Source organism: Hakea prostrata, chromosome 9 (genome assembly GCF_041222555.1).
Source record: "Hakea prostrata isolate BN-2017 chromosome 9, UWA_Hpros_2, whole genome shotgun sequence".
In the NCBI taxonomy this organism is placed as follows: domain Eukaryota; kingdom Viridiplantae; phylum Streptophyta; class Magnoliopsida; order Proteales; family Proteaceae; genus Hakea; species Hakea prostrata.
In genome coordinates, this window is record NC_142608.1 from 23115406 (window position 1) to 23129728 (window position 14323).

A 14323-nucleotide genomic window follows, 5' to 3' on the forward strand; every position below is an offset into this window, starting at 1 on the left:
TTCTGGTGAACTCAATAAGGAATAGACAATTCTCATATATATGTCAATACAATCCACGAATGCATACATGAAATGATATGGATGATATGCAGAAATATGAATGCTAATAGGATCTAACTATGCAAGTCTCTAACAGCTGACATGCTTTAAGATATACACTAGCCCTCCTCTAGGTAGGTCTAGTCACTTTGATCCGGCAAGGACTGGTTACCTCTGTAGGGATCCTGGGCAAAGGGGTAAGTCCACACCTGGCTCTCAAACCATGGCTGGGGTTAAGTCAACACTCTCTCACCATGACCATTGGCAATGAGTACTGGCGCATGTCGGGGTTTCTAATCCAATGCAAGTCATAAAGGTAACATACTATATGAAGTCCAGATACTTCCCCTATGGCACCAACCAACTCGGTTCAATATCCTTCGCAACCTAGGAGTGAGAACCCTCACGGACTGGCTACCGCTATTGGACTCCACTCCTTAACCCTATGGTCATCCACATATTATTCGGGGCGGATGCTCTCATGACTCCTCACAACACCTGGTCCGCTCCTTGGACGTCCATGAGCCCAACCCTAACATATGCAACCCTACCATTGCATGACCAACAGTGGACCACTGAATCTCTGCACGGGACTGGTTACCGCTGTAGGATGAAACAGAGTCACGTCACCATTGTCACGGGTCACCCAGCTTCAATTGCCCTGCCGAAAGGGTAATAGCATGTGGGGTACCTAGCCATGCAATTCTAGACTCTCCTAAGTATGTCATCCAGTAATCATGACAGTGCTAGAGGCATTAGTGAGCATGTGTCCCATACCACAACCCTCTGATATCTCTAGCCAAGATATCCGAATGGAATACCCCTTCCATCACAACTACACTACATCACTTTTTATAATACCATGAACAGTTGTGCAATATCATAAAAGATGAAGTACATCAAAGAATAGCACTAACAGCAAGTATACAATAAGATTCACATGCTTTACACAATTACAGCAAGTTAAATGATCAAAGAATAGTAAATAGAACAACTAAATTATCATGTATATGTAATTGCATATAAAGAAGAATGTATGTCCTTACCTGTAATTTAGTAGAAGTCCTTTAAATTGCAATCCAAACATAATTATAAAACTTTAAGTAGAAACAGAGGACACCTATATACATGGTTACAAGAATGTATAAGAGTCAAGAGTCAAAACAAATCCAAAATCAAACCTACACAGTTCTATGGAAACCAGCCGGTCACTAGTGGCGGTTGCTTAGGTTAAGCGACCTCCACAAGTGACCGCCCCTGTTTCAGGCGGTTTCCAACTCCAAAAATTAGACTTTTGATCATCCAATTTCAATCCGTTTTAGGATGATCTTAGTCCGAATTTCAAACTTAATAGGTCTATAACAAAGGAGTGAAACGAAACCCTAAAATTAACAAAGATATAATACCCAAATCATTCCCCTTGATTAGATCCATCCATTAACAAATGCAGGGATTCATTTATGGACAGGATCTCATCAAGGACATTGGAAAGAGAGCTACAATTGATCAGTTGGGTAAACACTAACAAAATGGAGATGGGTTTATATCGATTTGAGGTTAAAAAGAAGAGAATTGCAGATAGAGATTCATTACCTTAACCAGAATCATCAAGAATAGAAGGGAAAAGGTTCCAGATCACTAACAACACTTCGCCCACCTTCCAGCACGTTTCCACTGCCGCCTAATCGCCCAAAATAGCAATCCCGAACATAATAATGCGTTAATAGGGCGAGGGATGCTATTTATAACGAACAGGGGGCAAAATAGGGCATTTTCCCGCAAGCAGAACCGGGCGGTCGCTTGGTTTAATCAACCGCCACTAGCAACCGCCCCCAAGTATATTGCTATACAAGGATGCTTTGCTTAGGGGGTTGAAACCCAAACACAACCTAGCCCTAAACAACACATGGGGGAGGTCTTACCTTCATTCCGGACATCTCCAAACACCACTTGCCTTCTACCAGAGATCCAACTTCCCAGTAAGCCAGATTTTTCAACAAGAGAATCCGGATCCATGGGTTCTGGATATGGATCATGGACTTCTATTTGGACACTCCACAAAATTAATCCTACTAGACCTTCAGGTTTTCGGACCTGCAATACGGATTCCGGGTTAGAAAAACGGGGGTTGTTACATCGACCATCTCAAAGAGAATTACAAAAAGCAAAAGAGAAGGAGGGAGAAAAGTCTCGAGCATCGAGGGAAGCAATTCCAAAGGAAAAACCTCCAATTGACAAAGACGAAGATCAAGGAAGTAGTACAGATCCAGTCAAAAATCCAAATGACGAAAAGAGCAACAATGGCCCAAGTAAGCGTGAGGGGCACAGGAGCAAATGAATCAAAGAATTGGACGAGAAGTTAAAAAAGTTGAAAGATCCTTGCAAAGATGAGCTATATGCTGTTTTAAAAGAGGATGCTTTCATCCAAACCATGTTGAAAGCAAAGATGCCAAAAAGCTTCAAATGCCTTACTTTTACTATATTTGATGGATCAAGATGTCCAAGGCACCACATCATGCATTACAAGTCTGTCATGTCATCATATAGACACAATGAAGTGACTATGTGTCAAAGCTTCCCTACCTCTCTGATTGGAGCAACATCAGATTGGTTCCTGGCACTTCCATACGGCTTTATCAAAAATTTCGATCATCTTGGTTGGGTGTTCCTATTGCGCTTTCAAAGCGGAGTAGGTACCAAGAAGAGAGAAGATACTTTGTTTTCTATAAAACAAGGTCAAACAGAGTCCATTTGAAACTTTCTTCAAAGATTCAACAATCTGAGCATGCAAGTTGAAAACTTGGATGAAAAGATTGTTTTCCATGCATTGTACCAGGGACTCAGTCATGAAGGCCTGCTCGAATGACTATTGCTAGATATGTCAAAAACATATACAGATCTAGTCGAGAGATGCCACAAACAAACAGATATATCAGAAACCCTAGAATCCCGAAAGAAAGAGCCAAGAGTTGAAAGGAGAAACAACAGAAAAAGAATCCCACCGACCAGGATGTTAGGGTTAAGTTTGACCAAACTTGGTCGACCAGAACCCCCTAAACATCACAAGGGTAATTGTCCATCTCTCAATACAAGAATGTTGGAGATTTTGATGCAAATCAAAGATCAAGGACTTCTCAAATGGCTGGGCAAAATCTACGCTCCACCAAGTGATCACGATAAAAGAAAATACTTCGAATTTCATAAAGATCATGGTCATTGGACGGATGATTGCAGAAACCTGAAGATAGAGATTGAAAATTTAATCTCACAGGGACAACTAAAGAAATATGTCCAAACCAAGCAAGGAGCTCGACCACAAAACAAGTTCAGTTGGAAAAGAGAAAGGCCGGATAATCAAGAGGGAAGAAGGAGTCCGACCAAGCGCCGACCAGAGATGGAGAACAATCAAAGAAAGATAAGTCCAATATACACGGTGTTTGGTGGCCCAACAGAAGAATCAAGCCGACAAATAAAGAAAAAAGCTCGAAATATTGGAAACACTGAAACCGATAGAAAGATATCAATAGAGCCCATCACTTTTTCCTCCAAAGACATACATGATATCACGATTCCTTATGATGATGCTCTTGTATTCAAAGTTATCCTGAGGATATAGGTTGTTTAAGAAGAGAGAATCGTTGCAGGAACCGAGGTTCACAGAGTTCTAATAGATACTGGATCTTCAGCAGATATATTATCATTGGAAGCCTTCAAAAATTAAAATTGAGGGAGGATATGCTCGCTCCTTGTGAAACTCAACTTTATTGGTTCACGGGATCGTCCACTCGAGCAGAGGGTACTATTCGGCTAGATCTATGGATTGGGGAACATCCGAGGGATAGGGTCGTACAATCAAATTTTATGGTCGTCTGGGACCTGTCAGCATACAATGTTATTCTTGGACGACCAACTCTTTATGTGCTTGAAGCAATTGTCTCCTCCTTACACATGAAGATGAAATTCCTGACCACAGAAGGAATTAGAGAATGCACGGCCAACCATAAATCTAGCCGACAAAGTTACAACAACTACATGCGAAAGAAGGCAAGGACGAACTCAACAATGTCTATTGAAGTCAGAGATGACCGAGATGAAGAAACTTTGCAAAGAGCTGAGCCAGTTGAGAAATTAGAAAAAATATACCTAAATCCCGACCAGAAAAACCGAGGCACCAATGATTGGATCAGAGCAAGAAACAGATTTCAAATCCAAGCTCACACACTTTTTAGAAGAAAACTCTAATACATTTGATTGGTCGGCAGAGGATATGCCAGGTATAGACAAAAAGGTGGCCGAACACAAATTATGTATTGATCCACATGCAATCTCAGTAGTGCAAAAAAAATGGAATTTCGCTATCGAAAAGCATGAAGCCATTCGAACTGAAGTGCAAAAGCTAAGACATTCTGGTTTAAAGCGCACCGATCACCAAACATGGTTGGCCAATGTGGTGATGGTAAAAAGGCAAATGGGAAATGACGAATGTGTACAGATTACACAAATCTCAATAAAGCCTGTCCAAAAGATTGTTACCCACTGCCAAGAATTTTCTTCTTATAGATGCAACTGCTGGACACGAAATGCTTAGCTTTATGGATGCTTACTCAGGATACAATCAGATCCTAATGCATCCAGACGACGAGAAGCATACAACTTTCATGACTGACAGGGATAGTTATTACTATAAAGTAATGCCATTTGGTCTTAAAAATGATGGAGCAACCTACCAAAGGGCGGTAAACAAAATCTTCGCAAATTAAATTGGTCAAAATATGGAGGTATATGTAGATGATATGCTTGTAAAGAGCATCTCAAAGTGAGACCATTTGGCTGACCTGACATAAGTATTTAAAGTACTTTGAAAATATAGGACGAAGCTTAACCCTGACAAATGTACCTTCGGGGTATCTTTTGGAAAATTTCTTGGCTTCATGGTATCTCAGAGGGGAATTGAAGATAAAGGAAATCTTGGAAATGAAACCACCAAGAAACATCAAAGAAGTCCAGTGCTTGACAGGTCGGGTAGCAGCATTGAATAGATTTATTTCTCGATCAGGGGAAAAATGCTTACCTTTCTTTAAAGCTTTGAAACAGGTAGCCAACCAAAAAGGGGACATCTAGAATCAGAAGTGTTAGGGCGCATTCAAAGAATTGATAGAAAAACTATCACGACCACCCTTGCTCATGATGCTGACCAACAAGAAGGAGCTACAAATATACTTGGTCGCATCATTAGTTGCAGTTAGTGCAGTACTCATTCAAGAAGAAGGTAATATATAAAACTGGTCTATTATGCTAGTCATGTTTTAAATGATGCAGAGACTCGCTACCCAAAAATGGATAAACAAGTGTTGGCACTAGTTATAGCAGCTAGAAAGCTCCATTTGTACTTCCAATCTCACCCCATTGCAGTGATGACAAATTTACCTCTGAAAAATATTATACACTGACTAGACTTGGCAGGGAGATTGGTGACTTGGTGGTAGAATTGAGCAAACATCAAATAGAATTCAAACCTCGACCAAGTATCAAAGCTCAGTCCCTGGCAGACCTTATTATTGAAACGCAGGAGTCTGACCAAAATGAAATCGAGCCAACTCCTGAACCAATCAAAAGATAGACCTTGAAAATGGGAAAATGGGAAAATGGGAAAATCATTTGATCCTTGAGTTGGACCACGAACCCAATGCACAGAGAAAGATGGTTCGGTAGGTGGTCGTACAAAGAAAAACTTGGGTCGCCATCCTTTTGTATTGGATGGGAGGGTACTAGTACCGACGAAGTTCCCATCCTAACCACATTAGGAGGATGTCCGCTGGACCAGATAAAACCACCCATCCTGTTTTTGCTTCTTCGCCATGAAAAATTGAAGACATAAAGCAAGGGATGGTCGGGCCCTAACATCTTTTTCCTGACAGAAGCCCTAGAAACAAATGACATTCCTCCAACTATTCGGTACAAACATCCCCGGACACATGTGAAAATGAAGCATTATCTCTTGAAAAAGGGGGTGAATGGGAAGACGAAAGCCACTCTTTAAGGCATTTTCATAAAGAACAAACTCCCTGGGCCAGGGAGAGTTAGCCCTTTCATCTGGGTCGGGACTCAAAGGACATAGTCAGAGGGTATCTCATATTTTTGTCTTAGGTAATCTAGTCGGAATTCACTCATTTGGGAAGGCAAGAAGTCCGGGCCAGTGGAATACGGATCATAATCAATATGATCGTGAGTAAGATCCTTGGCTTGCTCGAGCTTATATTCCTCAAGAGAAAGACTATCTTTCCACTTTTTGCGTTCGACTTTAAAGCTCGAGCACTAAGGGCAACTACATGAGGTTGGGATTCAACATCTACTTCTACTTCCTCACCATCGTAACTAGTGGGATCACAAGCAGAAAATGTCTCATGAGTCTCATCGGACCTACAACTGGAGCTGTGATCTGGATTTACAGGATCTTCGGTTTTCTTATCAGTCAAAGATGTCGAAGCCGAAGGTTTTTCTTCTATGTCATTCCTAGGTCTTATGACTACAGAACCTTTCCTTACCACTACCATGGTTTTCTAAAAAGTAAATATATAAAGTTTACGGTAGAGGTGAGGAGGGAAACACATAAGAACAAAGGAAAAACAGAAAAATGCATAAGGGTTTGGGGAAAGAAAAATTATACTACTTAGCCTACAAAAAGTCACGAAAAGAAAAAGAGAGAAGTAGAAGGACCTTACTGGTTCAAGTTTGTTGAGAAGAAGAAGTCAAGTAGCAACTCACGCAAGAAAATGAAGCACACTTCAAAGATAGGAAGCTTCGTTTTTTTTGCTCTCAAGGTTGCAGAAACAAAGTGATGAAGAAGTAGACGATGACTTATATATATACAAAGAAAAGATTCTAATCCAACGAAGCTGCGAATCTATTCAATGAACAGCAATGATCAGGTTGTCTAAAGATACTAATCCAAGGGCTGCAGTAACGGACAAGTGGACGTTGGAATATAAAGAGATTTTTTTGCCATGATGATCGTCATTTAATGATAAATCACTGTTGTGACACGTGTCAAATCTCGTGCAAACTTCGTAAGACATGCGTCGATATACGTGTGCTAATAAGTATGACGTTATGTCTTCTAAAAAAGAGGGTTGATCGGGCCGACCAAGTACGTCATGCACGGGAATTATGTAATCCCTTGGGTCGAACACTTGGCTTACGACTCCAATGAATTGGGGGCTTATGTTAATGGCCAAAAAGGTCATTCTATACAATTTGGTCTAATCTGGAACTTATCTGGTCCGACCAGTGGTTCTTTAGAACTTTACTTCATGAGGTCGGCTAGGCCATCTTACTAAGATGCCTGATCAAAGTATACTTCTACGGTACGTCAACTATCTAGAAGAATGGGTCAAGTAAAATAACTCTTCCTAAAGTTAGATTCCAAATCTAACTCTAATATCTTATACTATATAAATACCTTAAGCAGACATAAGAAAGTAAGTATTCATATTATGTGTGATCAATTACTTGAATTCTCTATTGAGTAGTTGTGATCATATCTCATTGGTACTGACTTGCTCGTTGGAGACATACCTCGACCCCCTAAGGTCGAGCACGTGTTTTGCAGGAACTTGACAAGGAAGGACGAGCAGGATTTCGTATCATCAGCTGCCAATGACTCTCTTTGGTGCCATCTCTATATTTTAGAGAGAGGAAAAAAAAATTCACAAACAATGAATCTTTTGTCATGAGCAGTATGTGTTCCCCCGATGGGGTGAGGATCCGGACTCCTTTTGTCATATGGGTTTGTTAATCCAAGTAAAGACTACTTAATTATTATAATGCTTTGAGATATAAGTTCAAATAATTTTAGATTTTCCTCGAATCAACCTTAATTCAAAAGTCAATTTGATTCCTCGTATAAAAGATACTATTATTTTGAATTTTTACTTTTTATTTTATTATTATTTTTACATATGATCTACCCCAATTTTCTGTGCATGTCTCGCCATTAAAGTGGTTTTAGTGATAATGTGTACGAAATGTATATTATGGAACCATTGACCAAGGCCATAAAATATCATAATTCAAGGCAACCATTTATTATAAGTATTCAAGGCAACCATTTATTATAAGTATATAATATCATCATGCACTAGTAGAGGAAGAGATGGATCTTTTAATATCCAATATTAATCAAATTGGGCAAAAGAGCCATTGGTAAATTAGATAGATAAATGAATGGAACTTAAGACTTTTCTAACTGAAGCATAATATTTTAATTCGAGCTAATTAAAAACCTTTTGGGATTTGATTTTTAAAGAATCCTTTTATGAAAAAAATGTAAAATGATAAACTATTCATGAAAATAATCCTCCTTGTGTATGAACATAGTGGTTCTGGGTCAACATAGAATTGTTGTAACGGTAAAACCCACGCCTCTTAGTGAGAGATTGTGGGTTTGATTCTTACTAAGGTGTCTCTCCTGAGGAAGTAGTCGAGGTGCATGTAAGTTGTCTGCATGAACCACAACTCCCAAAAAACAAAAAATAAAAAGAGAAAATGATCCATTATTATATTTATAAACTTGGAAAAAAAGATTACAAAGGTCCTTAATCAATAATATTTTATTAATTCATTTCCAAAAGAACAGATATTCAACTTTGGGAATAAACTCAGCTCCAAAAAAGAAAGAAAAGAAAAGAAGTCCATGGATATTCACTCGGATATTTATAAAAGAAAAAAAATATTCCTGACGATACAATAGAAACACCAAAACTGTCTTCATGGATGCAGTCTCTCACTTTTTTGGTGGTTATTGGAGATTGCTTATTATGCACTTCATTTTCTTGTACAAAGTAGGGCTGCAATTGGGTCGAACTTTTGCAATTTCAAGCCCAGTTCTATATGTTCTAATCTGAGCCCATTCCCACCCTGACCCCCAAGGATTATTGTCCCTGACCCTAAGCCCTACAGGGTCAAGCCAAGTCCATTCCCGCCCTAATTGGCCCTGACCCTGATTAGCCTTGATTGGCCCTATCCCTAGCCCTGATTGGCCCTGATTGACCCTATTTTGGCCCTAGCCTTAATTGGTCATATTCTTTGACCTAAAATAACAAATATAAATTCATAAAATAATAATAATAATAATAATAATAATAATAATAATAATAAAAATATCATAAGTAAACTAAAAATAAAATTCATAGAAATATAAGATGATTCAAGCTCATACAAAATGATAAAATAATCAATAAGTTGATAATGTTGCTTTAAACATAAATTAATTCATACTCCATAATTTTATATGATCTCTAAAAGTTTCTCATTGCTTTGATGATTGAAATTGAAAACCTCCCCCATTACTTTAGTGATGGAAATTGAAAACTCCTCCCATTGACATTCAACAAAAAAATCATATCAAAACTTTGTTAATATATATATATATATATATATATATATATATATATTATATATATATATATATATATATATATATATATATATATATATATTTGTTGAAATATCACATTGGAGGCAAAAAAAAAAAAAAAAAAAAAAAAAAAAAAAAAAAAAGATGTCAATATTCATGATGAGAAGTTGGGGTGTAGATTTGTTAGATATTAATTCTCTATATACTAGCTTTTATTATTTTTAATGTATTATCTCGCCTTAGTAAAAAAAAAAAAAATCAATGATTTTTTGGAACTAAAATGATTTAATTCAAAAATAAAAATAATATAAAAAGTGAACTCATAGTCTAATATTATCAAAATGACTAAAGGTCAAAGTCAAGACTTATAGTTATATCAATGTTAATGTGAAGATTAAGGTAAAATCTAATACACGATGAGTGTCAAATTAACATTAAGATTAGAGCCAAAATTAGGGTCAGGATTGAGTTAAAATCAGGTAGATGCTTACTATATTGGTAATGAAAATATACTTTATTTTTATTAATTTTTTTTACAAAACATGATAATGTTTTTAAAATTTGACAGGTGTCAAATATTCACCCATGTGGATTATAATTAATTCCTCTCCATATGGGTGGAGGTCCAGACTCAAATCATGGGCCTAGATCAAGGCCAATATCAGGGCTAGGATCAAGGCCAAGATTAGGGTCAGAATCAGGGCTAGAATCAGGCCCAAGATTAGGGCCAAAATTAGAGACGGGCCGGGATAGGCTGGGCTGGCCAAAGAGCAATCCCAGGCCCGCCCTTGGCCCTAGTTCAGGGCCAGAATATTCTGACCCTAACCCGCCCTTAGGGCCAAAATCTTTAGCCCAAGCCCTATTCGGGCTCAGGGCGGGTCAGGGCCAAAGTTGCACCCCTACTACAAAGCTTACTCATTAAAGAGAGAAAAATAAATATCTCTCTTCCCATACAAAAAACTGTTTCCTTTAAGATCTCTAACGATTGTAGAGATGAATATTGTAACATTCCTCAACCAAGTTTAAAAAGTAAGGCTATGTTAAATACTATTAGGTTCTAACCTAAGCTGTGCATATTTTTAGGTCATTGTGTTCCAATGAACCAGATGAAGAATCTGAGTTTGTTTCATAATTCATGCAATAAGCATTCTCGTGCACCAATATCATATTATTTGAAAAATTCTAATAAGGTTTTTGTACAAGTTTAGATAAAAAATAAGTCTAAATCCTCTACCCCAAAGATTGTGTTCATCTCACTACTTCTAAGTATTTATGGTTCATTTTATCAATGTACAAACAGTAAATTCACTTCCTAGATATATCATACATGATGGAGGTGTTTGGAAAAAACACAATCTTCTAACCAAACGGCTAGAGGATCCCACCTCATTTTAAGTCCAGATCCTCTATCAACGCATCAGCAAGTATTTTGGAAATGCTTTCATGACACCATATAAGGAATAATAGGCCCATACAGATCAATTTCAACAAACTTTGTTGTTTTCGCAACAATGTAATGAAGAGTTTATTAATCTCAGGGAGAATATTACAATCACAGAAAATATAAATAAAAGCAGTAGACGAGCTAATTAGGATTTTAAGGATCCATTGACAAGACAATGTTCTGGACATAAGCTGAAGTTAAAACTGCCAGAAGAGAGAGATTGTAGCTTCAAAATTTCAAACAGCATAAAACAGCATAAAGCTATTATAGACTTGTAACAGCACTAGCTTCTTTTTCTTTATCTGAGTGTTCCTTTTCCTTGCAGAACCATAATATTTGCAGAAAGTAGTAGTCTTTTACATACATGCAGAAGAGATCAAAGGGTTTAGATGGTGGGCATTAGGCACAAAATAGAATGACAGAGGGACATTATGACTCTGTATGAAACTCTTATTCATTTTGTTTTGGTAGCAAATGGGACAAAAGTTCAGTGTTTTTTGCTCCCTCCTTTGACCCTTTACAATAGACAGATCCAGTATCAGAACATCTCCCTCTCTCTTTTTTTTTTTTTGGTAAGTATCAGAACATTTCTAGAACATGGTGGAAGGTGGATTTCATTATCCAAACCTATGGATTTATAGCCCCTGATCATATGTCTCTGCTTGGTCTACATTCTTTCCTTTTATTTTTGCAACAATTTCAACCTAGCAATTGAAGTTCTTTTACTTCATGAAATTACAAACTTTTTGTAGAGTCAAATGATTAAAACAAATACCAGTAACTAAAACAAGCGTTCACAAACATACATACCTTGGGTAACGTCAAATGGCATTCAAGGCAGCCTTGTTTACCTTCCTCCAAAAGAACAAAAATGTTCAGGACTATGCAAATGTTTTGCTTCATACAGAATCTCAAGGCTGTGTTAAGTATCAAACTCCTATGCTACAAAGATGGTAAAGTCTCTGTGAGTAAGTTGAAAGCCTCTTCTGCTGTCACTTGATCTCCTCTCTGCTCCATTGTTGACGTACCATGGAAAAACGTAGCTTCTTTATTCCCCAAACATAATCAAGTCTCAACTCCAAATGATGGGTCAAATCTATCCAGAATGAAATAAATTGAATACCCAGTCGAATAAGCTGCAGAACAATGAAAACACAGGATGTTTCGCTATCGTATGCCTTAAATTGAAAGAAACCATAATTTTTTAAACAAAATGACTAGTACAAACATTTGGTTGTTTATATACTCTATACTCATGTTGTATTTTTTTTTTTAAACCTAACAACAGCTCTCTCTATATAAAATTCATTGTCACTAACCCTGAAGCATGTTTTCAGCAAGGAATTGTCCGCTGCATCAAATTCCTGTGAAAGATGATCTGAACATCCGTATTAGAATTTCAATGGTCAAATAGCTTTGTTCCTCTCCCCCTTTAGTGGAGTCAGTGAGCGGTAGAACTGATCATCTGGTGCTGATAAAAGTGAGGAGCAACCTCTGTCAACCACGAAGGATCAATGGCAGTTACGTTGCGTAAATACTGCCTATCAGTGGAGACAACAGAATGGTACACAATCCACTTTGGATTTACCCTGCAAGAAATATAGGTGTTGAATGAACTTATATTCTGATTCTAGGCTCAGCTCCAGCTATGTGAAAATTAATGCATTAGATTACAAGAAAAGCAGAGGAGAAAACACAACATATCACATGTAAATTCAACTACCTTATATGCCATCCAAATGCTTTCATCATTTGCAGGACAAACAGGAATACAAGTGCTAGATTTGGTTTTTTATACTTTTGACCATTTGAAGGTACCTCAAGGTTTCTTGACTGACACAGTTATCTGTTGAGAGAATATATGTTAAAATGTGTTTTTGGTGATCTCAACTCATGTTTAATCGTAGAATCTCTAAAATGCATTGGCCTATCTAATATTTTTCTCAAGCTTCAAAGTTTCAGCTGCCAACTATCGATATCACATGTTAATGGTACAATACGGTGAAAATAAGTTTCTTTGATTTCCTCCTCTTTGTGGCTTTTGCTATAGTTATTTATTCATCCCGAAAACAAAAAGGTTTCTTCGATTTCCTCCTTGCTTTAGGCTCTTTTGGTATCCATTATCATTCTCAATTATGAGAATTTTTCATTATTTTAAATTGTTTGGCATCTATTATCAGTTTTATTTTTATTTAAAATAATAGAAAAACCTCCAAAATCCATAATAGACTTTTTGTCTATTATGGATTATGGGTGAGAATTTCATTCTCCTCGTTTATGCACAGGTTTACTTGAAATTTAAAGTTAAGATGGGGGATAAAACAGTCAATACACTCTTTTATAAAACCCAACTTTTTCCCTCTTTTCTCACTTACTCTCAAGCCCTCTCTCAAACCCTAACGTAAGAATGACTCTTGCTTAAGAACGAACAGCTTGGCTTCTCAACTCTGCAGATCCCTCTTTTCTCACTTCTCACTCTCAAATCCAAACGTTAGAACGAACGCTTGCGGTGGACTTCTCAACTCTGCAACAGATTCGTCATTCTTAGGAGAATCATACGCTCCACATTTTTCAGGTTTGTTTTCATTTCTTTTCTTTCTTTTTTTTCCTTTCATTTCGAGTGATCAAGAGAGAATGAGGAAAACAATAAGAAAGAGAAAGATATTTGTTTGTTGTTTCTCTTCTCAGCCTCTCTGACTGTTGAGTGAGGAGAGAGGAACTGAATAATGCGTTGCTGACATTTCAGCGTTTCAGCTGTCTGTGTGCTTCGTTTTACCTTTTTATCTTTTGCTTGTGGGGGTTAAGCAGCGTGAGTTCCGGTGCTCATGAAACTGCTTCTCTGTATTTATCTCCTGTTTTTATTACCTTCCCCTGTGGTTCTGTGTGCCTTCACCAACAAGTTTTTCCATAACCACCATGCCTTCACCACGGTCGTTCAACCTCAACCCCAAACCCAGATCAACAGAGAAGGAAAATGGGAGAAAAACACATTCAGAGAGAGAGAGAGAGAGAGAGAGAGAGAGAGAGAGCTTTGTGGATTAATTTGTATTCTGGGTTTGATATTCTTCGCATCAGAGAAGAAGGGGTTCAAGGTTATCACACATGGTGGTTAGATTTTCCAGATGAAAGAAATATCCCTAACAATAATGGTTGTTCCCATCTCACCTAAACTTTTATTACCTCACTGCTCTACATTTATGCTATCGTTTTGCACTTCATTGCAACAGTTTAATCATTTTTGAAGAATGCAAATTGGGGGGAAAAATAACCTGCAGAATCTTTGAGTTGCAGACGTGCATTTGGTTTATGCTGTTGAGAGTAAAGTATTAGATTGACCCCTCTGGGATCGGAAGCTATTTTATCTCTCAATGGATGCTTGTTCTTGGGTTCTTTAATTTTTTCCACCGTTTAATGGGAAAGCACAA

At 37.6% G+C, this 14323-nt stretch overlaps 1 protein-coding gene across 3 annotated transcripts in view; it reads right to left on the bottom strand.

The window, feature by feature from the left end:
• Window positions 1-11263: 11263 nt before the first annotated feature.
• LOC149005032 (RNA helicase family protein) overlaps window positions 11264-14323 on the bottom strand; it is a 128816-nt gene continuing 125756 nt past the window's right edge. Inside the window, exons 23-24 of one of the 3 annotated variants that reach the window (XM_089167626.1) lie at window positions 12218-12487; window positions 11264-11994 (exon numbers count right to left, since the gene is read on the bottom strand). In XM_089167626.1, coding sequence (XP_089023752.1) covers window positions 12340-12487 — 148 coding nt within the window. In that variant the 3' untranslated portion in view covers window positions 11264-11994; window positions 12218-12339. Of the gene's footprint in view, window positions 12035-12217; window positions 12488-14323 lie in introns of those variants that run through there. The other 2 variants (XM_089167625.1, XM_089167627.1) reach the window with 2 other exon arrangements.